This window comes from Pollicipes pollicipes, unplaced genomic scaffold (genome assembly GCF_011947565.3).
Source record: "Pollicipes pollicipes isolate AB1234 unplaced genomic scaffold, Ppol_2.1 Scaffold_7262;HRSCAF=8765_pilon_pilon_pilon, whole genome shotgun sequence".
NCBI lineage: Eukaryota > Metazoa > Arthropoda > Thecostraca > Pollicipedomorpha > Pollicipedidae > Pollicipes > Pollicipes pollicipes.
This window is the reverse complement of record NW_023597055.1, coordinates 7,175,806-7,202,505: the sequence shown is the minus strand read 5'-3', so window position 1 is coordinate 7,202,505 and position 26,700 is coordinate 7,175,806. Positions and strand designations below refer to the sequence as shown.

General features: G+C 54.4%; 1 protein-coding gene across 1 annotated transcript in view; it reads right to left on the bottom strand.

Annotated features, from left to right (window-relative positions):
• LOC119113935 (organic cation transporter protein) overlaps positions 1-26,700 on the bottom strand; it is a 43,420-nt gene continuing 16,720 nt past the window's right edge. The window contains exons 2-12 of the mRNA XM_037238170.1: positions 15,637-15,793; positions 13,070-13,310; positions 12,224-12,327; positions 11,068-11,222; positions 6,885-7,053; positions 6,435-6,564; positions 4,996-5,108; positions 3,521-3,741; positions 2,672-2,853; positions 968-1,104; positions 1-276 (exon numbers count right to left, since the gene is read on the bottom strand). Coding sequence (XP_037094065.1) covers positions 204-276; positions 968-1,104; positions 2,672-2,853; positions 3,521-3,741; positions 4,996-5,108; positions 6,435-6,564; positions 6,885-7,053; positions 11,068-11,222; positions 12,224-12,327; positions 13,070-13,310; positions 15,637-15,722 — 1,611 coding nt within the window. The 5' untranslated portion in view covers positions 15,723-15,793 and the 3' untranslated portion in view covers positions 1-203. The remainder of the gene's footprint in view (positions 277-967; positions 1,105-2,671; positions 2,854-3,520; positions 3,742-4,995; positions 5,109-6,434; positions 6,565-6,884; positions 7,054-11,067; positions 11,223-12,223; positions 12,328-13,069; positions 13,311-15,636; positions 15,794-26,700) is intronic.

Here is a 26,700-nt window from a genome sequence, read left to right as displayed (position 1 = left end):
CCGTGGTGTCGCCGGGGCCCGGACGCGGGGAGGCCGGGACTGTACGCTCCCGTGGTGTCGCCGGGGCCCCGGCGCGGGGAGGCGGGCCGGAACTGGACGCTCCCGCGGTGTCGCCGGGGCTCGGGAGCGGGAAGGCGGCCGCGACTGACCGCTCCTCTGGTGTCGCCGGGGCTCGGGAGCGGGGAGGCGGCCGAGATGGCCGCTCACTGAGCCGACGCGGAGCCTTGTGCCTTACGCCGGCTAATCAAACAGGGCACAAAGCAGATGGTCTGGTCCCTGAAACAGCCGAAGACCAGTGACGTCATATGTGGACGTGAATGGACTGACCGGGCAATGCCTGTCGGCGCGAAACACAGGTTGGCACGTGGCGAAGCAGCCGTTGACAACAGAAAGAGGCCATACCAAACAAGCGTCTTTGTAGCTTTTCGCAGTCTGACAAAGCAAACGAGGCTATAAAGGTTCCGTTAAATTGTACAGCCATGTTCAGTACGCGAAGGAGTTGAAAATAAGACTGACCAAGCGAATCATTTTAAGTAATGAACCTTTAGCGGTCTGACAACACCTCCAGCCACTCCGCCCCACACAGCAGCAGGTCGTGCTCTCACATAACACGAGAACAGCTGTGACCGGTAGCGGAGCCCTCCAGTCGTTCGCCATAGCAGCCAGAGCAGCTCACCTGCCAACGCTCTCCTACGCCGTTGTACTCACCTACCGAACATCCCCTTACGTCGCTGTTCTCACCTACCGAATGCCCCCCCCCCCCTACGTCGCTGTACTCACCTGCCGACGCCCTCCTACGTCCCTGTACTCACCTACCAAAGCTCTCCTATGCCGCTGTACTCACCTACCGAACCTCTCCTATACCGCTGTATTCACCTGCCGAATGCCCTCCTACGCCGCTGTGCTCACCTACCGAAGCCCCCGGTATACTGAATGTCGTCGGCAGGCTGCGTCGGACGCTGCTCACCTTCCGAAGCTCTCGGCCTCCTCTATGCTGTCGGGCAGGTTCTGGCCGTACGTCTCCGGCAGCAGCAGCGTCACCAGGCCGGCGATGAGGGAGAGCACGCCGAAGATGGACATGGGCAGCACCTGACTCTCTGTGCCCTGAGTGCGAGGACGCCGCAGCCGTCACGTGCAGGATCGCAGACTGCCAAGCCGCGCCTGCCACTGCCAGCACGCATGTACAAACAGTACGCGGTCAGCATACGCTTCCGCTTTTGATAGGAGTCGTGACGCAGGAAGGTCAAGCCTCTCGGGAAGCGCGCTGGGCAACAAGCGTTTTGCCTCGTTTCCATGTATCGGCATGGTGCCTACGCTAGATCTTCCAGAGGTAGGGCAGCTCCCTCTCCAATCGTAGCGATAAGCGATAACAGACGCGACAGTTGCCAGTTGGTATCATGTAGATGATGCCAAAGGCCAGCTGATGAAGCCGAACACCGTCCGCAACCGATCGCCAAGGGTCTGACCGCTGCCTCGAAAAGTATTTCTTTGATGAGAGTTGGCGATGTAAGTCCGCTGCTGTAACACTCGTATGCTGATTTAAAACTAACATTGCATGAACTTCATGTATGGAGATTACTTAATGGCCGGCTGTAAGTATGGTTATGCTTGGCAATTTCAATCAACGATCACAACTGTGACCAAGGTGCGAGGAATTGCTTGGGTAAAAATTGGTCACAATAAGTAGGGCTACGGCCTGTATAATTTGTATATTTTCATAGTCAAATTCCTCTCCGGTCCAGTCACAGAGTCTTGTATTGAAGAGTGGTTAACGAAATGGTGACATTGGTCGTTTTCCAACCAATTCCTGACGCGCCTGTGGATAAGACCGTTTTCTTGAGATCTGTTGGTACGTTGCAGCCATTATATTCGCCTTCGCTGCGCAATTGTAGTTAGTTTTGCGTCACGACCTGCTCTGATTGCCGATATCTGACACCAATCCTGTAACACTGCAATTTTGCAGGAAAATTTTGCTTGATGAGACAGCTTACATGCAGGTGTTAAAATTCAGAACACACAAGTTTTAATTAAATTTACCACTTGATGTTAAAACTGCAATAGCCTGTGATCAGTGGTTGAAAAAACATTAGCTTTCAGACGGCGAACTGTCCGGATGGGGTGAAACGGTACGGGGCGTGAGCTGAAAGCTTGATTATAGTCCAGCTAAGACTAGCCAAGCGCGTAAGATTAGTAAGACTCACCAAGCAAGACCATTGAGTCTACTCGCATATGGGCGTAACAAAGCATTTTGGCTGACCGTCTCTTTCGATAAGCTGACCTCGTATGACTTCTGACGGTAGCCTGGCGCGACCTTGCATGACCTCTGCTGGTAGTCTGGTGCAACCTCGCACACGGCGTTAACTCTGACTGGCTGACAGCCAAGCAAGTCAGCGAACTGCATTGAAGCAACGCAAACCGTAAAGCCCCACCTACTCTACCCACGTATCGTTTTGCAAGCTGGAAGCGGGCGAAGCGTCACGAGCCACAACGGGCGAGAGGTCAAGGGCGGATCAAGGTTTTATCCCAAATCGACACGAAACGCTGCCCGCGCGGCGAGGGCCCGAGCCCAGGCTTCCGGTCCGTACCACACTGGCGGATCAAGGTCATATCCCAAAGTGACACAAACTCCGCCCGTGCAGCGAAGGCTCGAGCCCAGGCTTCCGGTCCGTACCAGACTGGCGATGAACGGCGCCAGGATTGATCCGATCCGACCGGAAGCAGAAGACATGCCGATGGCGCTGTTCCGCACGTCAGTCGGGAACAGCTCGGCGCCGTACACGAACACGATGGCGAACGTCGCAGCCGCGCCGAACTTGCCGACCAGGGCCAGGCCCACTGTGAGCGTCTCCATTCCTGGGGAGGGGGACGCGTGGGCGCGTAGAGCGGTGCGCTATAGACACGGTGGCAGTTTAGGTAGCGAACGGTGCTGGTGCTGCGGAGGAAGGTGGTGCAGTTGCGATGGGACTGGTGCTGGTGGGCGTCGCTGGTCCCGTCCGCAGCGTTCGTCAAGGGACTGCAGCGCCAGCTGTAACTGCTGCTGCGCTACCTATGCAGTGCACGAGCGCTGTGATGCCCGAGACCCATGATGCGTGAACATCGCTGCACGTGAAGAGAGACCTAAAGCTCCTGATTTCGGGATTGGCTGAACCGTGGTAAAGATTACGGCACGTTGAACTACAGCCATAGAAGTATGCCGTTGACCTGAACTTTCACAATCGGATGGTGGGGTCAGGGCTCAAGCAACAAGCCTTGCTTAGCGTAGCCGTTGATGCCAGAATTAATTGTATCAAAATGCGGGGACTTAAGTTTAAAAAACAGCGCCTGACGATAACGTGCCCAAAAAGTGAATGGTGTGCACGCCCACGAAGGAAAGACGCTCAGACTTTGGGGAGGGTATTTAAAATGAAAGCAAATGATCTTAAGCCCGCCCGCATACTCAGGACACAAGAAGGTAGAGCGAAGTGCGTACCCAAAACATAGCGCCACTAGAGCCACCTATCAAACTTAGCATGAAGCTGACCTTCGCCGCCGGCCACCAGTCCGCTGGCAATGCTGCCAGCGCCGCTCAGGAAGAAAGAGACGCTGGTGCAGAGCTTGCGGCCCCACGGGTCTAGCAACAGGATGCAGAAGAAGAGCGACGGCCAGTCCACGATCTGTACCAGCACGAAGTTGACGTAGACGTTGCCGCCCAGGTTGGTGGCGTTCATGGCCAGGCCGAAATACACCATGGCGGTGACGAACCTGCCGGGCCAGTGCGTGTTAGCGAGTCGGTGGAGTGCAGGGCGGATCCAAGGAGGATCCCGACCGGGCGGGCCTGAAATGGTGTAGAATGCAGTGATTGTTTGCTCTAGCGGTCACGAAAACACAGAATCATGACAGAGCGCGCCGTCAGCAAAATACGCGATCAAGAACATTTATTTGATGCCGCTCGTCGTTTGATGAATCGTTGATGAGCGGGCAATGTAAATCTGCTTGCGTCGTATTGTCCCACTTGGGAAAACGACGTGATTTTTTGGCAGCATTGGGCGTGCCATGCCGCTCAAAGCCCCAGCATGCCCTGGGCCACTGGCGTACTAGCGAGCCACTTGCGAGAGATGCTCGTGCCTATATCGGGGCCCTTCCAGACGCCGGCAGTCGGGAGAAAAGCACCGGGTCGTATGCGGTTCTTCAGGGCAAAGGAGAAGTCCCAATTTGCCCACTGATGTCTGAGAGAACCAGGAGAAATTGCGTGAATCGAGAAACACAAAATGACGGCAACAGAAGCAGGCTTCCGCATTGGTTATTGGTCAATGGACAAGTAAGTCGAATGGTTGTTGAGTTCACTGCACGACTGTCCCAGCAACTTAGTTGAGCGCTGTGCGCACACAACGAAAGGAAGCATTATATGCGTGTTGTGTGTGCGTGTTGTTTGGAGCTGTAAAATTCAAGTGTGAGTGGCGGATAAAAGCATGGGATATTTCCACGCGCCCAAACCGTGACAAGCTACGGACCAGTCATTTCTAACAAGCCATATTGCGAATTTCGTGGGGCAATTTTTTAATCCGGCGAAGGCCTTCATTGGCGGCATAAAGCGTCATAGCGCAAGTCTTCCGAGCAATAACCCCGGTAAATTATGCCCCGTGAAACCGCAAGCGTCTAAAACGTGACTCTCCTTGATCTGCCACGTCACGGCTTTAGGAGTGACGCGGCCTTTTGGACGCAGTCCACTAACGCCTCCTGACTTCGTCCAAGCATGACGCGCGTGTAGGGCCCTTCCTGCCAGGGTGAGAGGCAGCCGACGCCATATAGCCCCAGCAGCTGGGTGCGTCGTAAAGCCCCAATGACGACGGCCCGCGTCTACGGGACGAGTTAGCAGCCCACCGCTGCCGAGGCGCAGCGCTCGGCCGCGCCGCCGCGGCGCCCCAGGGCCGGAAGCCAACAGCACGGGTCTGCAGAGCACCACACCGCAGCCTAGCCCGTGACAGCGCGGCCCAGCGGGCGGGTCCCCAGTGTTACCATTGGTACAGCACGATGAGCGTCCTCCATCGGAGGGCGGGCGACCTGAGCAGGTCAAGCACGGTGGCAGCCGGCCGGGCATTGGAGGCGGCAGAGTCGGCGGCCACGGAGCCCTGAGGGCACGGCCCGCCACCACACCGCTGACCGCCGCTTCATCAACAGCACACCGCGCCAGCATGCGTTCATCAGCGCGCACCGCGCCATCAACAGCACTGACGGCGCCCGCGCCGCCGGCGCAGGCGGCGCGCACGCGCACGACGCGCCGGGCGCCGGGCGGACACAGCACGCGCTCCCAGGTCATCGCACTGTTCAATGTCACAGGGACACCGGAGAGACACAGAACGCATCTCCAGGCCCGTAAATCACAGGCGTGGGAGCGAGTCGACTGGTGCTTTTCGTCATGAACTTGTGCGTTACTTACCGTTGTGACCCAAGGTTCCCACCCCTGCGAGGCTTGGGTCTTATGCTATACCAGGAAGGCGCGGAACAGCGAATATTCGCAACGTAATGAATGTTGGTCTGTGAGGTAATGAGTATCAACCGTGTCGCTGGGTGCTTACACCGTCTCTAAGCTCAGTGCACAGCTTGCGCGCAACTTTGACCGCCATAGGGCGGCAAGTAATTTGAAATTGGTCGAGCTGCACCATTGTTAAAGACGCACAAACCTGACACATTCGTACTAGCACAGATGAAGCATGGGTTCAAATAACATCTGGTATGTGATATTATACGGCAAAGGTGACACCTTAACACAAAACATTATCTGCGGGACTGTGCCTATTTCTTTAATAGGCTTCTAAAGAACAAAAATTCGACAAACTCGAAGGAAAAAGAGGATCGATCCAACAGCACAACATGTGCAGTCACGTGGGAAAAAAGCAAAGAAGCCACGCGTTATTCACAAGACTTGTCGGTATGGATACATTAGAAAATGGACAAATACGGGCGGTAAAATATATAGCGATCCGGCCCAAGAGGTTGATCACGAAGACACTGGCGATGAGTTATCCACTGGGAATCCGGTCTGAGATGCTTGAAGAGACGGAAGAGGGGGAGGGGGTGGGGGTGGGGAGTAAGGGGGGGGGAGAGAAGGAAAGCAGGATACGGATGGGTGCAGGGCAAAGGAGGAGGGTTCTTACAGGGCCTGAGACACGCAGCTTGCTGTTTATGGACTGTTTCCAACCCAGAGCCACGTCTTAAGCACATTAACATCCCTAGAGCAAGAGAACGAACAAGAGGTGCCCAGAAATCCATATGACATAGCAGATGAACTGTGATGTAGAGTTAACTGCACCTTCGCCTTATAAAGCAACGCAAGTGTCAAAGTAAAGCACGCAAGCACGCAACGTTGGTAAAGTACGCAAGGTTGGTCGAAGCAAAGTACGCAAGCACGCAGGCATCATCCTGACATGTCATGTATTGACTTAACCCATACTTACCCTTCCAGGAATTTTCGTCAAGTGCTCAGGAAAGTCTGTGCCGTTGAATTTGGCCACCTTGCGCAGGATCTCCTCCGCCTCTTTCTGCCTTCCCTCTGCGGCCAGCCAGCGTGGCGACTCCGGCACAAACCTGTGCGAGGATCAGGTCAGGGGATCGTTTGCAATAGCTTGTGCGGTATCCTGTCAGAGCACCTTTTCTCCACCTGAGCTCATCAGCTCACGTGGATAGTTTTTGCAAGCTTTATTCGGTTAATTTATTACGGTGACGGTAAAAGGTCCTTAAGTATCAGGTTGTTTACCTATTTTGGCACGATTTGCATCGTTCACGATTACACACGTGGAAAGATTGCGATTACCAGCTGGCTGAGCGGCGCACTCTGAGATACAGCACGTGCGTCGCACAGCCCCCCCCCCCCCCCCCCCCCAGCTGCAATCGGGTGGAGAACTTACAGCCAGTAGGAGAGGAAGACGAAGATGGGGACGGCGATGACCAGCTGCAGCGCCCACCAGTCCTTGACGAAGAGGGCGAACAGCCCCACCATGCACTCGCCGAACGCGAAGAAGAACTCAATGACGAAGCCGCAGAACGTTCGCACGTTGTTGGAGACCATCTCCACAGCTGGGGATTACACGAACGCATCGCTCCAGTTCCCTGAAGGTCATCTCCACAGCTAGGGATCACACGAACGCATCGCTCCAGTTCCCTGAATGTCATCTCCACAGCTAGGGATCACACGAACGCATCGCTCCAGTTCCCTGAGGGTCATCTCCACAGCTAGGGATCACACGAACGCATCGCTCCAGTTCCCTGAAGGTCATCTCCACAGCTAGGGATCACACGAACGCATCGCTCCAGTTCCCTGAAGGTCATCTCCACAGCTAGGGATCACACGAACGCATCGCTCCAGTTCCCTGAATGTCATCTCCACAGCTAGGGATCACACGAACGCATCGTTCCAGTTCCCTGAATGTCATCTCCACAGCGGATCACACGAGTGCTTCGCTCCCGGAAGGCGATTATCACAGCATGCTGCATGAATCGCATTAACAATGCCCATGTTTTAATGCACACGGTGCGCCCTTCTGCAACGCGCTTGTTATATAAACCTTACATTTCCAGTGCTTCCAAAAGTACAAGAATACCCAAATGCGAAAATACAATTATGTACAATCTGAAAAATGCAACTAAACATAAGGAAATTATGCACTGGAACATCCAAACTAGCATGGCTGGAGATGACGCCACCGCCATAACCACATCGCTGAGAGTGCAACCTGGAAGAGCGGCTGAGGTGTGCAGACGTTTTTTTCGGTGGTCTAGCTAGATCTCTCCCCTGTGCAAAATGATGAATGTACGCCACGGACTTAATACTGAGCTTCAGCTCCTCTGGGCACGGACGATTCCGCCGGAAGAGACATTTCGTCGTGCGGCACTCATTGATGTTCCGTTCTGGTTTTTCCCCACTACAGATGGTACGTAGCCAGCACCACCAGCACCACCAGCATCACCACCAGCATCACCACCAGCATCACCACCAGCATCACCACCAGCACCACCAGCATCGGCACCGCCGCTCGTTGTTGGTCAATCGGCGATCTTACGCCCCGTCACAAAGCGGGATGTGATCGAGGCTGAGTGAAGCGGCATGGTGGCAACTCACGCCTTTCGACCACCAGCGCAGCTGGCACGCGAGCCCGACCATGTTCACATGCTGGGGCCGAGGTCCCGCCGTAAGCTGGAGAGTACCGCCGGTGCGCGCGCCGAAGAGCACGGTGTAACCGAGCGTGAGGAGACGGGTCGGTGAGGCTGGCTGAGGCAGATATGAGCCATCCCGCTGTCCCGAGCTCACGGGTCAACAGGCCTGTGAGGCTGGCTGAGGCGGATACGAGCCGTCTCGCTGTCCTGAGCTCACGGGTCAACAGGCCTGTGAGGCTGGCTGAGACAGACACGAGCCTTCTCGCTATCCTGACCCCACGGGTCAACCTCGGACCGACCTCTGAACGTTCCGTCTTGACTCAGAACGGATTCAGAACGGATTCACAGCAGATGCAAAGTGCAAAGATGACCAGCTTCTAAGTCCAGGCTTTCGCCATTTAGGTTTATTCTACGTGCGTCGTACCAGTTATGTCTCATACGCAAATACTGCATGTACAGATCAACCACAGGCCACTTAATCGCTGGTTGTTTATGGCAATTTCGTGGATTTTTGCCATCAACCAGGTAGAAGGCAGGTCTCTTGACTCAATGGAGGTCAGCGTCGCGCAATGTAAACATTAAGCGTTGCAGCTAACACAGTCGGCCATTGCGAGATCTACGGAAAGCCAATTTATCAAGGAAGCGTGTGACGTCTTCATGACGAGATTCTCATAAATCCTGACCGTTGACCATGTCTATTACAATGTTGTGCGTTCGCCAGGCTGGACGGCTTTAGTCAAGCGCCACGGCCCTGCACATCAGCGAGGCGGCCGACGACAGTGCGTCGAATCCACCTCAGCACATGTGCCATGAACACAAGACAGTCTCCGCCAAAGCCCAGAGGGGCACCGAAATGAGCGGATAACTCGATTCTTTGTGAGTTTGATAGCAATATTACGCAACAATTCAAAACCTAACGCCAAAATCGCCCGAAGATGGCATCTCTTTCCGACTGCAATTTTCAATATCGACTCAAGAAGGCCGGTGGAGTGCAGCGCAAGCCAGGGTGACGTCTCCGAGGCGGAGAGCCGAGCTCAGTTGGACGGGTCAGGGTGACGTCTCCCGGGCGGAGAGCCGAGCTCAGTTGGACGGGGTCAGGGTTACGTCTCCCGGGTGGAGAGCCGAGCTCAGTTGGACAGGGTCAGGGTGACGTCTCCCGGGCGGAGAGCCGGGCTCAGTTGGACGGGGTCAGGGTGACGTCTCCCGGGCGGAGAGCCGGGCTCAGTTGGATGGGGTCAGGGTGACGTCTCCCGGGCGGAGAGCCGAGCTCAGTCGGACGGGGTCAGGGTGACGTCTCCCGAGCGGAGAGCCGAGCTCAGTTGGACGGGGGTCAGGGTTACGTCTCCCGGGTGGAGAGCCGAGCTCAGTTGGACGGGGTCAGGGTGACGTCTCCCGGGCGGAGAGCCGGGCTCAGTTGGACGGGGTCAGGGTGACGTCTCCCGGGCGGAGAGCCGGGCTCAGTTGGACGGGGTCAGGGGTGACGTCTCCCGGGCGGAGAGCCGAGCTCAGTTGGACGGGTCAGGGTTACGTCTCCCGGGTGGAGAGCCGAGCTCAGTTGGACAGGGTCAGGGTGACGTCTCCCGGGCGGAGAGCCGGGCTCAGTTGGACGGGGTCAGGGTTACGTCTCCCGGGCGGAGAGCCGGGCTCAGTTGGACGGGGTCAGGGTGACGTCCCCAGGGCGGGTGCCGGGCTCAGTCGGACGGGGTCAGGACGGCCGCCGGCGCCGGCGCCTGTCGCTGAGCCGGCACTTACAGCCCGCTCCACGCGGCTCCGGTGACAACGGTCCGGTTCAGCCGGGGTGGACCCGGCGCCGGCCACCCGAGCCGAGCGGCCCGGCCGTCTCCAACGGATCCCGGAGGGAGTGGCGGATGTCAGGTCATGCCTCAGATAGATGATCGACACCTCTTTGGGCCCTCACCGCCGCATGACCTCAGCAGCCGTGTGATAAGGATATCGTTTGTATAGTGTCGTGAGAGGTTTATCGATTGCGATGTTCCATGAAGCTGATGTGAATTTTAAGTAAGATGCTGACAAAAACGACTCGGAAAAATTAAGGTGCTATATAGTTCCAGTGCCTCCTCTACAATATATTGCATGCAAAACTATCAACGACGACAATATGCTAATCAAACAAATGTTGACAATGGTGATGGGTCAGGCCTCACGCTACTATCCCTGCATAGTGTGGGTGTTGATCCCAGAAGTTCACTCAAGCAAAATACTCGTGAGTTGAATCGAGACCCATGCAAAAATCGACACGTACCGCGTGTTCACTGAATAAAAACCCACATGGCAAAGTGTGGTCTTGTGTCTCGTTATTTCTCGGAAATGACAGCTGTAACTTTGAGCATCGCGTACTTCAGAGATCCCTTGACAAAAACTCCCAGTCATGTGGTGTTAAATTCGTCATGGTCTAGTCGTGTTTTTGTTACTGATGTGGTTAAATCATAACCTACATCCGACAGCAGTTGAGAGGCTTCTTATCCCAGCCTCCATGACACAAAACATTACTTAAAAGACAACACAGCAAAGCGTCGGCACACTCATAAACTTATCCGGTACGATAATCATCAGGTGGTTACGCCCTGCGGGCTCCCGAGACCAAACCATTTGGAAACAAGATTTTTTCTCAGGCGGTGCCACCTGGAATGCGGCAATGGAACGGCCGGGATTCGATCATCGGACCAACATGCCCAGAACCGAGCGCATTCAGCACTACACAGCAACCGTAGCCGGACCCGTCGTAAACAGCGGAACAGAACGGACTGAGGAGAATGGGCTATTGTTATTGATCAATGCAATAACATTGGAGAGGTCGTTCACCTTGATGAATGGTCACACATGGACACGTCGTGGCCATTGTCACAGGGAATGATTTAACTCAACGCCTATGACACCGCCGTCGGCTAGAGAGCAGAGTCTCCCACATGCACTCACCCATGACAAACGTGATCATGAAGGTGCCCATGCCGCCGACGCCGGTGAGGAAGCGCATGGCGGCGAATGTGCCGAAGTTGGGTGCGAAGGCGGTCACCAGGCTAGCCAGGCCGAACTCCGACAGTGACAGCATCAGGGCCACTTTACGGCCGAACCTGCCGTCCGGGCCGCGTGACGTCATCAGCAGCACACGTGACGTCATCAGAAGCACACCTGACGTCATCGGCAGCACGCGTGACGTCACCAGCAGCACCGCTCATCGGCGTCCCATGAGTGACGTGGGAAGGTCATCATCAGTGACGTGGGCGGATCACCAATAGTAAGTGGGCTGATCATCCGTGAACTGGGGGAATCATCATCAGTGACGTGGGCGGATCATCATCAGTGACGCGGGTGGGTCACCATCAGTGACGTGGGCGGGTCATCATCAATGGGTTACCGCACCGTATTGCTGTCATTCATCAGTATCATCCAATGCGACCGGTCAGAAAATAATGACGACGTCCTATAGCGGCAAAAAGACACTCGTCCTTGGCTATCTCGTAATGCAGATGGCTACTGCCTTTGACAAAAAGGATAGAAAAAGTGCCGCTAAATAATTACAGCTGTCTTGAAAGGTGGACGAGAGGTCAGCGCACTAACCGGGTGCGCATGCGCAGCACATTTTGTCCTGTGAAGCTACCGGTATCAACATTTGGGTAAACGGCATATCACAGGTGGTTCAAAAATCGACAGGGAAAACACATCATCAACAAAATCGTCACTACAATACAAGCGGCACGAACCAGTCCAATCCACGAGCAGCTCCACAAAGCAATACAAAAGTTAAAAATTAAAACTTCGAAAAAATCGCACCAAAAAAATCCCGGCGCCCCATCTGCCCGGGGCACACACGGTCACGGAGGCAGTCCATCACGGAGGCATACACGGTCACGGAGGCACACACGGTCACGGAGGCAGTCCATCACGGAGGCACACACGGTCACGGAGGCAGTCCATAGCGGAGGCACACACGGTCACGGAGGCAGTCCATAGCGGAAGCACACACGGTCACGGAGGCACACACGGTCACGGAGGCAGTCCATAGCGGAGGCACACACGGTCACGGGGGCAGTCCATCGCGGAGGCACCCACGACCACGGAGGCAGTGCCGTACCTGTCTGAGATGTAGCCGAAGCCGAGGGAGCCCACCAGCATGCCGCCCATGTAGAGGCTGTTGGCCAGCGGCGACAGCCATTCCCGCCCGCAGGTCAGCGAGAACTAAAAGCGGAGGCATAAGGGGTGTCACATGGAGCGTCACATGGAGCGACACGTGGAGCGGCACATGGAGCGGCACATGGAGCGGCACATGGAGCGTCACATGGAGCGTCACATGGAGCGTCACATGGAGTAGCACATGGGGTGTCACATGGGGCGCCACATGGAGCATCACATGGGGCGTCACACGAAGCATCACATGAAGCGTCTCATGGAGCGTCACATGGAGCGGCACATGGAGCGGTACATAAACGGATCATAGAGCATCACAGCCGCCAGGTGTGGAGCTGCGCTGGCCGATAGACACCTGGAGAGGCGCGCCCAACTGGCCAACCGGGCGTTACGTCTTGGAAATGCAAAATTGTTGGTTTGTTGGCATCGGTGCTCGGTTATATTGTCAAATACCACTAGTTTATATATATATATATATATATATATATATATATATATATATATATACACACACACACACATATATATATATATATATATATATATATATATATATATATATATATATATATATTGTGTCTGTGTGTGTGTGTGTGTTTGTGTGTGTGTGCGTGTGCGTGTGTGTGAAAATATCATAGACAGCACGTCTCTTTTGCATGATAATTACCTTATAACACTTTTTCTGGTATTTTGGACGGTACAAATGACTACACAGAACAGCAGCAATGCCATCACCGGCGTGTGCTGGCGGAATAGCCGGTGAGTGCGGGGTCGCCACGAGGTACATACTAACCTCTGACACGGCGCTGGTATGCATGACGCTCTTGTCGTAGACGTACTGGCTGCAGGCCGTCTTGTGGGAGCTATCGAAGGCGGACGCGTCACATAGGCCGGGCGGCGAGTGCTGGAACGTGTTGCACTCGCTCCACGGATAGTCGGCATTGGCGGGGTCCGACTGCCGCGGCGTGGTGAAGTTGAGGAACGGCGCGTTGTAGGTGGCGTTAGTGGCGTCCTCACAGCCCGACACCAGGCACCTGCAGAACGGAAATAATGCTATCGACCGGATGAGATGGGGATCGTACGTTGCAGTTATCTTCTGAAACAGAAGGCCTTGAGTCATACTTCACCTGGCATATCACCATCTGCCGTGCCCGCGGCGGGACGGGTTCCGGCCGGGTTTGTCTGAGGAGGCGGCACTGCTGAAAGCCGACACTTTCGCTACTGACACCATTGACAGACGCATGGTGACGTCACTTGTCACAGCTGACACCTCCAAGGCCTTGGACAGTGTTGGGCATGGCCGTCTTCTGGACAAGCCCGGTTAGTATGGTGTCTGTCCGGATTGGTTCTCAGCGTGGCTGCAGGGATGTATTTAGGGGGCGTACTCAGACTGTGCGGGGTGGGTTGTGTGCGCTGGATGTGATGCACGGAGTGGTCCAAGGATTTATCCGAGGGCTAGTGTTGTTCTTAGTCTTCGCCAATGACTTTCCACAGCATTTCCCAGATGGGAAGATTATAAGGTACGCAGACAACACCCCATTCCTTGATGCCGCTCGTTCAACAAGATTCCAGGCTCTAAAAAAAACTCGTGTCGAATGTTTCCCCCGTGTGACACTGCAGAGGGTCACTCAGAAACGACCGAGCATTAATCTAGCTAAGACTGAACCTGTCATCTAACAGTCTCAGTGCCAAGACTTCGATGCCAATTTATCGGTCCATTTCGACGGTGCTGAAATTTCACCCTCACAGAGCGTCAAGGACCCAGGGTCACAGAGTGTCAAAGTCAGGGTCCCTGATATCACCATCGATTCACACCTGACATGGAATGCAACTTTCCCCTGTTGTTCAGCGGTGCAACTGGGGCTTGGTGGTACTGACCGGAATCCGCCACAAGCTACCGATGTGTACCAGGCGTCTGTTGATGGAAACTCTCATCTTTCCTCACACACATCGTTGTATGCCGTGTGGGGAAATTGTACGTCGGTGCAACGACCGCAGGTTCAGGGGGCGCTCAACTTTGGCATCCGTCTTGTGACTGTTCTTTACCGGCGCGACCTTGTGACCCCATCACTGCAAGAGCTAGGGTGGTCTGAATTTGAGGCAATGCTCACCGATCGTGATGTCATCACCATGCGACAGCTCATCATTGACCCCGGCTCATCCGGCTTGTTGCGCAAGCGGCTGCTCCGTCGCTCTGACGCGTCCGCCCGCCGCACCCGTGCTTCGAAGGACGGCCAGCTGCAGCTGCTCAGAGTGCAGACAGAGGTCGCCCGTCGGGGCTTTTTCTTGCGGGCCACAGCCGCTTATATATAATAGCCTGTCATCGCAAGTGAGTCAGCAGACTCGCTCCGCGTTGTTCGGTGAGCGAGAGTTCAGGTGATATGAACCAACTTTGCATTTTCCCTTTGTCATCTTTGCTTTGTATTACATGGGGAAAATTGTTGCCGGTTTTCTTGTGCGCGTTTAAACTATTCTGTGCCGACTATCATGCATTGTGAACGCGTGGTGGGCATTGTACTCTGCTATCATGTATTGACGTGGACACCATGTAACCCATCGAACGGAGGTGCCTAATAAACAAACCTGTGTCTGTATCTGTATTTACCTACCGCTGACTGCTGCCAGCAAACTGCGGGGGTATCCAAACACTCCCATCTGCCCCACCTGGGGCGTGCCGCGGCCTAGAGCATGGATGCCCACAGGGTAGGACGCAAGCCTACTCTCTAAAATCAGTTATGTCCATCCAACACAGACCTTATGCTGTAATGAGTGGGAAGACTACGGCCCTCCTTCCCCGGAGTCTACAGCCTATAGCCTGCTCCCGCAGCCGGTTCAAAAGATGTGGCGTTACAATGATCACAAGAGCGTCGAATATATATATATAATATATATATATCTAAATATAATATATATAATAACTCTCTCTTCTCATGCTCTCTCTCTCTTCTTTCTCTCTCTCTCTCTCTCTCTCTCCCTCTCTCCCTCCCTACCTCCCTCTCTCCTCTCTCTCTCTCTCTCTCTCTCTCTCTCTCTCTCTCTCTCTCTCTCTCTCTCTCTCTCTCTCTCTCTCTCTCTCTCTCGCTCTCTCTATCTCTCTCTCTCTCTCTCTCCTCTCTCTCTCTCTCTCTCTCTCTCTCTCTCTCTCTCCTCTCTCTCTAATCTATGTTCAATCTCAATCTTATCTAGATCTCATGCATCCCCGGAAAAATGTTGAATTTGACGTCAAATCCATGGTTTAGAAACGCACCTTAAAGAGCCATCCACATTCTCAGAAAATTATCAGTCCACTCAGTCCCTATCTGATGACGTCATACCTGCGGCAAATAAGCCGATCGGGACAAGGGAAGTGACGTCACCCACCTGTGAGGCAAGTCGTAAGCGACCCAGGAGAGGCTGATGACCGCGGCACCGGCCACGATGGAAGGCAGGCAGAGCACGAAGTACATCAGCTTCTGGTAGCGGCCCCCAGCCGTTGATCTCAGACAAAATGGCGTCCACGTCCATCATTGGCCAGAGCCTGAAAAAAAGAATGCGAAGTCAGTGCATATTCGTCTCCGCTGCAGAGCGGCCAGGGATGCAGTGCCGGAAAACTAGCTGGCAAGCTTTGCTTCGGATTGATGAGCCCAGACACTGAAATGCTGTTTTCATCGTTACATTTGCACTATTTTCAGTTAGTTCTTGGAGCAAGTTGAAGTGCTTTCTTCAAAATCCGCTTGTTTTCCTTTCGTTTCTTGGATTTCGTATGAGCCTTGTGTAAGGCTCAGGATTGGAGGCTCCTGTCAAGTTAGAAACACCTAGGTGCAAGTCCGGGTCCGAGGGGGGGGGGGGGCAAGTTCGCTTACTGAACTCTATCCAACACGATGTGAAGGTCACGACTTCCCGGCTCTTATAGCGGCGCGTTGTTTGATGGTTGTTGTAGTGTTGATTTCGAAGCATTCCAACAAATCGTGGTGTGTACTTCGGTGTCCGACATCTCAAGCGCAGAGGACTGTGGGCATGTCCGGATGTTCACAGTCGTGAGGTTATGATCTAATGCTGGTGATGGATCCACGCAGTATATGTTCTAGGAAGTAACCATGCGACTGCAACGTATGAAAAAGGCCCCGACATGTTGCTCTCAGGCGACGGCCTCTCCTCTCCCTTGAAGAAATAAGAAAAATAAGAAGAAAATAGAGTGCGTTTGACAGTATCCAAAGGCAAGCCGGACCAAATGCACCAGCTGAGGCCTGAACTGCATTCAGACATTTAGCACATACAGCAGCAGGGCGGGGCGAGAGCAAGCCACTGCGCATTTTGAAGAATATTTTACCTTTGGTTGAGACCTGCTCAGACTGGCAAATAAACCATCATAAATTTGGTCACACAAACCCTGTTTAAAATCAAAGGAAACAAAGCCGATTTTAATCATAAAGATCTCTGACCCTTCCACCGAAATGAAATATCATTGAGCGAAATCCAGCGACAAAATTCTGTACAAGCTCGGTTATTTTAAGCATTGCCACAGCTTGGTGAGACATAACAGTATGTGCTTCATGGTACTGGCTCATCCTGTCCTCGTTATGGTGTATGTCCTCATGCTGTTATCATGCTACGCCTTCACTGTCCACGTCGTATTTTGCTTTTGATCTGCTTAACTGGCTATCCTCACCTCAGCCAGGGATGACCCTGTTGAGCGTGGTGCCTTATCCGGCAGAACATACTAAAGATTACATCATTCTTTATGTAATCAATTATTAATAATTATATCATTCTTTCCCCAGACCCCGTGCCTTACCCTAGCCCAACAGTCTTACACCCCATTGAGTGGCGCGGGCAGACAGAGGCGCGGGGGTGGGTGCCCCCGTCCCCCGCCCCCCTCCCTTTAGATGACGAGGGTCCCTGCGGGCCCTCGGGACAGACGATTAAGGGCCCAATTTCGGGGCCCAAACGGCTGACCGGACCGCGCATTGTCGTCGGAAGCTGCTATGCGCCAGATTGGGGCTCCCTGAGTCGAAGAAGACCGCAATGCGCCAGATTGGGGCTCCCTGAGTTAAAGAAGACCGCTACGCCGATCAGGCAGCATCAGTACCGAACATCCGGCTCTTTGTTAGTTTGAGTCTGACGTCCATTTCCAAGGCAAGGGCAAGGCCGCGGCCCGCTATTTACATTGGCTGGGGCACTTGAGCTAATAAGTAGCCCCAGCAGACCAGACCGAGGCCTGTCGACCAGAGGCCCACAGTGCCTAACAAGGAACCCTTTGTTGGCAAAGGATTCCAAGTCGGCCAGGGGCAGTGTTCCGAGGGGTCCGGAAGGGGGGCACGAAGGGGGGCACGAAGGGCCTCTCGGGACCGCGCGATTGAGGGCGATTTTAGCAGGCTGAGAGGCCCGAAGGGCTCCAAGGGCTGAATTGCAGGCAGGGATAGGACACCAACTTTGGTAGGGGGGGAAGGGGGGGGGGGGCTGCTGAGATCTAAAACCATCATAACTGCATACAAAAGAAATAGGTGAGAGAGCATGGTGTTTTAATAGCTGACATTCTCGAAATGACTGATGTCGTGCAAATTCCTCATGTTACCTGCGCTGCACCACCGTAAGACAAAGGGGGCGCGGAAACCACAGATAGGGACAGGGTCTTGAGACCCACAACTCTCCGAACGTTAAACATTGGCTCTGTGGGCGTTAACTGGAAAGAGGATCTAAATGGCTACCACTCCCCCCCCCCTCTCTCTCTCTCTCTCTCTCTTAAACATCCCCAGCAACATTTTATCGGGGGCCCGGCTCGGCGGATTTCTTTAGCAGCGCTGCCTCCTCTGGGCTTCGTCCGGACCCCAGTCACTTGTATATACATGATTAAGATGACGGCACTGCCCCAGGCAAAGCTAGCTTGTGCGCAGCTGGGCTTAAAGCGCGCCTTTTTCCGCCAGGGCCGTTGCAGAATGTGAGTGGGTTTACGGCCGGGCGGGCGGTGGTGGTGGTGGGTATGGCGGATTGTCGTCGTGCGCGGCTTTTCTTTTGGGTGAGTTGGGAAACCAATCAAGTGTGCACGCTGGGAAGCCAAATCAGGGCCGTGTGGAGCCGCACAAGCACCACCAGTCCGCAGAGGCAGGCAGGCTGCATGCTTGCTGGGACACTCGTTGTCGGACATCCGGCAAAGCCCAATGAGTTCGGAGATCGTATTTGAACCGTGTACTCCAAAAGATTGGGCTTACTTATCAGTTCCGCCAGTAAGCTCTCAACTACAACAGATCAAACACCTACATTACCCAATGGCAATCATAAATTTAAAGGCCATTTGGCCTGTGGATCCCGGCCTTTTCGAGATCACGTTCAGCTAATCAAATAACCCCAATTTAACGATGTCGGGTGTCGTATATAGTGTCAGCCCAGCGCGAACAGCGGCTAGTTTAAACTGTTCGGCTGCGAATGGCGATAGCATTGTAAACATCACGACCCAAGAACTGAATGAGCTACCATAGAGTAAGGTCCTTTTTCAATTTCCGTTCGTGTCTTGACATAATTTGGCCACGTCGATCCGCCCTGAATATCTTTGAAGAACCCAGCAAAATAAGTGGCAAAGCCTCTGAGTTTGGTCGGTTTATAAAGATGGCCCGCTGAACCATTGTCAAACGAACATTGCTGGGGGTGTATGCCATGGAAGCGTGTGACGCCCGCTCCCTTCGGGCTATTACGTAAAAAAAACAGAATTGCATGTTTCGGCAACTTCTAGTTTCTAGGTCAATTAATGGCATTCAAGCAAAAACGGAGAGAACTATGCCCCCTCGAAATCAAGTGGACCAGATCCGGAGATTTTTTGGGGGGAGGGGGTTACCATCAGCGGCCCTCTGTCAACCCTGTGTCGCCCACCTACCAACCCTCTAGTTGTGCTCCTGATCCTAATCCCCTCCCCTTCCCTATTACAATCCCACTTTCATCATTATTGGTCATATCCATGGCAACCGGTCCAAGCATATCCACGATGTGTCACGGATGTGTTGGATGGTCAAATACAAATGTGAATACCATGACGTTACACCACCCGATCTTATGATTGCCGGCATACGATACTATGCGAAATGTAAAAATGGTGGTGATGAGGGAGGGCAGTATGTTTTCCTCGAATGCTCGGAACGAGACAAATTTCTATGGTCAAAACATTGGCGACAGCAATGTTTTGTTTCCCACTTTTACTTACGGCATGATTTAGTCATCTAGCGTAGAGAATACTTCATAAGCATACATTGTTGCGATTTCAAAGCCACCAGGCGTTTGTACCGACTTAATCCACAAGCACAAACACTCGAGACCAAATCTGCAACGTCGCCACTGCCACGGAACGGTGATCTGCCAAACTGCGCGGTCATCATCGCTCCCCTCCCGCCTGACAGCCGCCGACAGCGCGAGCATGGCGGATGGTTCTCGTACCCTGGCCGCGATGAGGTGATGGGCACCATCTCCACACCGGTCCAGGACTGACTGCGGCCGTCTGCACGAGGCTCCGCGCACAGCACCGCCTTCTGGGGGGCACCTGCCGGCCCGCGCTCTGGCCGGGCTCCAGCTGTTGTGACGCCCCCTGGTGACGGAAGTGGCGAGCGTGGCGCCCCCTCCGGCGGCCGGCCGCCATCTGGCGGACAGGACGGGCTCCAGCGTCGGACGCGGCGGGCTGAACCAGATCGATCCACTCCGCGCTCCAGAAATAGGCGCGCCCGCGTGAGCGAGCTGTTTCAAATCATCGAAGCCAAACGGAAAGGAGTGCGGTGTATTGCCGATATAAGCGTACGGGTAACAAGGCGGTAGAACCCAGCTGGAGTCGACGATCACAACGTAACTACCAGCTGTCATAATTGCGTACTTACCAATGACAACAGCTTTATAATTTCGACTGGCAGTCTTTGAATTTAGAGCGTTCTGTAAGCAAAGTTGGTTGCATTGACATAAACAGCGCCAAAACTGTGTGGATCCACTTGATGGGAAAGTTTTGCGCCAGGCCTTTGTGCCTCACAGGATTACAAAGGGTTTAGCGTGCAACACCACACCACAGCAGGGCCACCCAGGCCAGCGTGACCAGCTCTGGCCAGCTGCCAGCTGACCTCTGACGTCACCGGGGCCTACCGGCGAGCCCGTTCTCAGACCGGCATCCGGCGCTGCTAGACTTCGAGTTCAGCATCCTTCTCTAGACCACGGATGCTGCTAAGCATGCGGTCGGTTTCTTGTTCCGGGCTTTTAACGAGTCAGCTGGAACATGCAATCTCGCAGGCGTGGTACTGGAATAGCCAACGAATAGAAAATGATGTTTCAAGTCGCTTCAGGCGCTTGTTATTTGCCCCTGACAACAGGATGGCATGCTGGTAGCAGCGACCGTGCGCTAAAGGTCAGGTGATGTCAGACGGCAGGACGGACCGTGCCAAGCATTGCAGCACGTGGCGTTCGCCGAAAAGTCCCACCGTTGCCACAAAGTTTCACGATCAGAGGGTGGGTCTGGCCTCGCGTAACAAGCCTTCCTGGTGTGGGCGATAATCCAGGGAGCAAATCAAATCAAATGGTTTGGTCTACAGCTAAAACAAAGTCCAGCAATTTGCGATGGCACGAGATAGCGTGTTAGTAGAGGTAACGACAACCGACCGCTGACCAAGGTCTCAAAATATTTACTCATGAATGCAAATCCACGTTTTAAAAAAGCTGTAACAGAAAAGCCCCTGCACTGGCCAATTACCTTCTTAACTGTCGTCAGCAGCAGTGCCACAAATTTTTGATAGGAGCGGGGACGACGTCGCAAAACAATAATATCAGCACTCGAATGAAAACTTGGTGAGAAACACGCGTTGAATGACTGGTGTTTTCGTCAATTGTCAGTGCTAGGCGAAGTTCCCATGTGCCCTGCCTGCACCACGGTAACGAGTGGAGGCGCCAGGCAAGGTCCCAGGGAGCCAGGCAAGGCCCCAGGGAGCCAGGCAGGGTCCCAGGGAGCCAGGACGGCAGGGTCCCAGGTGGGGCCCAGCGCCTGCTCAGGCCATGCCGATGGCCTGATATTTTATCAACATGTGTCCGGCTGATGCACAGCTAGGCTGCGGGCAGACTGTGGCCAGGCCGCGGCCCGTCCCAAAAAAAATGTTGCAAGGCGCATCTCGAGGCAGTGCTGGGCATATTGTTACTGACCACCCAGTATGTCCTTCTCTGGCCCGGGGTCACGACAAAATGCTGGCTGGGAAAGGGAAATTCCCGAGAGGTGTTTCGGAGTCCTCAAAGTATCAAATTAGCATTTGGAACAATGTAATCATACCAACGTGGAGGATCTGTATTATGACATACATTGGGGATAGGGACTCCTTGGTAAAAATCTGCACCAGGAACATATTTTGTCATGCGCGAAGGTTGGCTGGATAGGGGGAATGTCTCATCATATGGAACGATATGGGGGACGCGTCCCCCACGTCCCCCTCGGAGGCGCCGCCCCTGCCCACCGCTTTTGATGATAAGTGGGATTCGCGAATCACATCTGTACCCCCCACAACCGAGTGATGCTTGTGGGCTCCACATCCACGCATGAGTCATACACGTAAAGCCTCTGCACAGTGCGCTTTCCAGCGGGATGTGCAGTGCAACTGACAAGGCACCAACGCTCTTACAGGCCCGCCATCTGCCTCGAGAGTAGATGGACCAAAGACAACACAGCTGGACGTCCTCAGCGACCGCCGGCGAGGCCGCCGATGTTCGCGCCAGGCACGCTCGCCTCGACCAAGCCGGAGGCGTTGACGGCTTGAGAGAACAGTCGACAGCCGGCGCCACCGCTGCTGAAGAGCACGCCACGCCGCCGGCCGGCTGCCGCCGCGCACTGGCACCGGCTGAGGTCAGGTCGCGCCCACACAAGGTCACGTCCCTCCACAGACGCCAGCCACCAGAGCAGGGTGCTGGCAGTCGTCTGCAGACGACGGAGCTCCGGATCTGGGCTCGGCTGCGGCGCCGACTTCCGGCTGTAAGTCGGCTCTGCATACGTCCCCGGCTGAAGTGGGGTCTCTGAATCGTTCTCAGGCTCTGATTCCGATCCCGGCTGTAATGAGGACTCTGAGGTGTACTTCGGCTCCATTTCCGATCCTGCCGACAGTGAAGAGTCTGAGCCCGACTCAGACCCCGGCTGTAGTGAAGGCTCTGAGTCCGATTTTGATCCTGGCTCTGGTGTGGACGCTTCGGGATATCTGAGCCTCGCTTCTGATTTTGGTGGAAGTGGGGACTCTGAGCTTGATTCTGATACCGGCTGTAATGAGGGCTCTGAGGTGTACTTCGGCTCCGCTTCCGATCCTACAGGTAGTGAAGACTCTGAGCCTGATTCAGGTTCCGGCTGTAATGTGGATTCTGAGGTGTACTTCGGCTCCACTTCCGATCCTGCCAACAGTGACGACTCTGAGCCCGATTCAGGCGATGGCTGTAATGAGGACTCTGAGGTAAACCTGGGTTTCGCTTCGTCTGTTGTCTGTAGTAAGGACTGTGGACCTGATGCTGATCCCGGCTGTAGTGTGGACGCTGAGCTGTACCCTGGTTCTGCTTTTGATCCTGGCTGTAATGAGGACTCTGAAGTGTACTTCGGCTTCATTTCTGATCCTGCCGATGGTGAAGACTCTGAGCCCGATCCTGAACCCGGCTGTAGTGAGGACTCTGAGGTGTACTTCGGCCCCACTTCCAATCCTGCCGACAGTGACGACTCTGAGCCATATTCAGACCATGGCTGTAATGAGGACTCTGAGGTATATCTCGGCTTCGCTTCCTCTGTTGGCTGCAGTGAGGACTCTGAACCCGATGCTGATCCCGGCTGTAGTGTGGACGCTGAGCTATACCCTGGCTCTGCTTTCGATCCTGGCTGCAATGAGGACTCTGAAGTGTATCCGGGCTCCGCTTCCGATCCTGGCTCCAGTGAGGACTCTGAGCCCGATTCAGATCCTAGCTGTAATGGGGACTCTGAGGTGTACCCAAGGTCCGCTTCGGATCCTGGCTGTGGTGCGGACTCTGAGTTCGATTCTGATCCCGGCTGTGGTGAGGTCGCTGCGGTATATCCGGGCCTTGCTTCTGATTTTGGTGGTAGTGGGGACTCTGAGCTCGATTCACGTCCTGGCTGTAATGTGGACTCTGAGGTGTACTTCGGCTCCACTCCCGATCCTGCCGGTACTGAAGACTCTGAGCCCGATTCAGACCCCGGCTGTAATGAGGACTCGGAGATGTACTTCGGCTCCATTTCCGATCCTGCCGGTAGTGAAGACTCTGAGCCCAAATCAGACCCTGGCTGTAATGTGGAATCTGAGAAGTACTTCGGCTCCACCTCCGATCCTGCCGACGGTGAAGACTCTGAACCCGATTCTGATCCCGGCTCTGGTGTGGACGCTTCGGTGTATATGGGCCTCGCTTCTGATTTTGGTGGCAGTGGAGACTCTGAGCTTGATTCAGGTCCCGGCTGTAATGTGGACTCTGAGGTGTACTTCGGCTCCACTTCCGATCCTGCCGACAGTGACGACTCTGAGCCATATTCAGACGACGGCTTTAATGAGGACTCTGAGGTAAACCTGGGCTTCGCTTCCTCTGTTGGCTGCAGTGAGGACTCTGAACCTGATGCTGATCCCGGCTGTAGTGTGGACGCTGAGCTATACCCTGGCTCTGCTTTCGATCCTGGCTGCAATGAGGACTCTAAAGTGTATCCGGGCTCCGCTTCCGATCCTGGCTCCAGTGAGGACTCTGAGCCCGATTCTGATCCCGGCTGTAGCGTGTACGCGGAGCTGTACCCAGGCTCCGTTTCTAATCTCAGGCGTAATGTGGTCTCTGAGGTGTACCTGATCTCCGCTTCTGACCGCGTTTGTAATGTGGACTCTGAGGTGTACTTCGGCTGCTTTTCCGATCCTGCCGATAGTGAAGGCTCTGAGACCGATTCAAAACTCAGCTCTAATGAGGACTCTGAGGTGTACTTTGGCTCCATTTCCGATCCTGCCGATAGTGATGACTCCGAGCCTGATTCAGACCCAGGCTGTAATGAGGACTTTGAGCTGTACTTCGGCTTCACTTCCGATCCTGCCGATGGTGAAGACACTGAGTTAGATTCAGACCCCGCCTGTAGTGAGGACTCTGAGGTGTACTTCGGCTCCATTTCCGGTTCTGCCGATAGTGATGACTCTGAGTCAGATTCAGACCCCGGCTGTAATGGGGACTCCGAGGTGTACTTTGGCTCCACTTCCGATCCTGCCGGTAGTGAAGACTCTGAGCCCGAACTTGACCCCGGCTGTAATGAGGACTTATGGGTGTATTTCGGCTCCACTCCTGATCCTGCCGTTAGTGATGACTCTGAGCCCGATTCTGACCACGGCTGTAATGAGGACTTTGAGGTGTACTTCGGCTGCACTTCCGATCCTGCCGGGAGTGAAGACTCTGAGCCGGATTCAGAACCCGGCTGTAATGGGGACTCTGAGGTGTACTTCGGCTCCACTTCCGATCCAGCCGATAGTGAAAACTCTGAACCCGATTCTGATCCCGGCTCTGGTGTGGACGCTTCGGTGTATCTGGGCTTTGCTTCCGATTTTGGTGGTAGTGGGGACTCTGAGCTTGATTCGGGTCCCGGCTGTAATGTGGACTCTGAGGTGTACTTCGGCTCCACTTCCGATCCTGCAGGTAGTGACGATTCTGAGACCGATTCAGACCCCGGCTGCAATGGGGGCTCTGAGGTGTACTTCGGCTCCACTTCCGATCCTGCCGATAATGAAGACCCTGGGCCGGATTCAGACCCTGGCTGTAATGGGGGCTCTGAGGTATATCCGGGGTCCGCTTCGGATCCTGGCTGTGGTGTGGACTCTGAACCCGATTCTGATCCTGGCTGTAATGGGGGCTCTGAGGTATACTTCGGCTCCGCTTCTGATCCTGCAAGTAGTAAAGACTCTGAGCTCGATCCTGATCCCTGCTGTAGTGAGAACTCTGAATTCGATTCTGATCCCGGCTGTGGTGAGGACGCTGCGGTGTATCCGGGCCTTGCTTCTGATTTTGGCGGTAGTGGGGACTCTGAGCCCGATTCAGATCCCGGCTGTAATAAGGACTCTGAGGTGTACTTCGGGTCCACTTCCGATCCTGCAGGTAGTGGAGACTCTGAGCCCGTTTCAGGCGATGGCTGTAATGAGGACTCTGAGGTGTACTTCGGTGTCTGAGGTGTACCTTCATCCATTTCCGATCCTGCCGATAGTGATGACTCGGAGCCCGAGTCAGACCCTGGCTGTAATGAGGACTCTGAGGTGTACTTCGGCTCCATTTTCGATCCTGCCGGTAGTGAAGATTCTGAGCCCAAATCAGACCCCGGCTGTAATGAGGACTTTGAGGTGTACGTCACCTCCACCTCCGATCCTGCCGACAGTGAAGACTCTGAGCCCAATTCGGACCCCGGCTGTAGTGAGGACTCTGAGTCCGATTCTGATCCCGGCTGTGGTGTGGACGCTTTGGTGTATATGGGCCTCGCTTCTGATTTTAGTGGTAGTGGGGACTCTGAGCCTGATTCAGGTCCCGGCTGTGATGTGGACTCTGAGGTGTACTTCGGCTCCACTTCCGATCCTGCCGACAGTGACGACTCTGAGCCATATTCAGACGATGGCTGTAATGAGGACTCTGAGGTAAACCTGGACTTCGCATCCTCTGTTGGCTGTAGTGAGGACTCTGAACCCGATGCTGATCCCGGCTGTGGTGTGGACGCTGAGCTGTACCCTGGCTCTGCTTTCGATTCTGGTTGCAATGAGGACTCTGAAGTGCATCCGGGCTCTGCTTTCGATCCTGGCTTCAGTGAGGACTCTGAGCCCGATTCTGATCCCGGCTGTAGCGTGGACGAGGAGCTGTACCCAGTCTCCGTTTCTAATCCCAGCCGCAAAGTGGACTCTGAGGTGTACCTGATCTCCGCTTCTGACCCCGATTGTAATGTGGACTCTGAGGTGCACTTCGGCTCCACTTCCGATTCTGCCTGTACTGAAGACTCTGAGCCCGATTCAGACTCCGGCTGTAATGAGGACTCTGAGGTGTATTTCGGGTCCACTTTCGATCCTTCCGATACTGAAGATTCTGAGTCAGATTCTGATCCCGGCTGTAATGAGGACTTTGAGGTGTACTTCGGCTGCACTTCCGATCCTGCCGATAGTGAAGACTCTGAGTCAGATTCAGACCCCGGCTGTAATGAGGAGTCTGAGGTGTACTCCGACTCCACTTTCGATCCTTCCGATACTGAAAACCCTGAGTCAGATTCTGATCCCGGCTGTAATGAGGACTCCGAGGTGTACTTCGGCTCCATCTCCGATCCTGCCCATAGTGATGACTCTGAGGCCGATTCTGACCCCGGCTGTAATGAGGAGTCTGAGGTGTACTTCGTTTCCGCTTCTGATCCTGCAGGTAGTGAAGACTCTGAGCCCGATTCAGACCCCGGCTGTGATGGAGATCCTGAGGTGTACC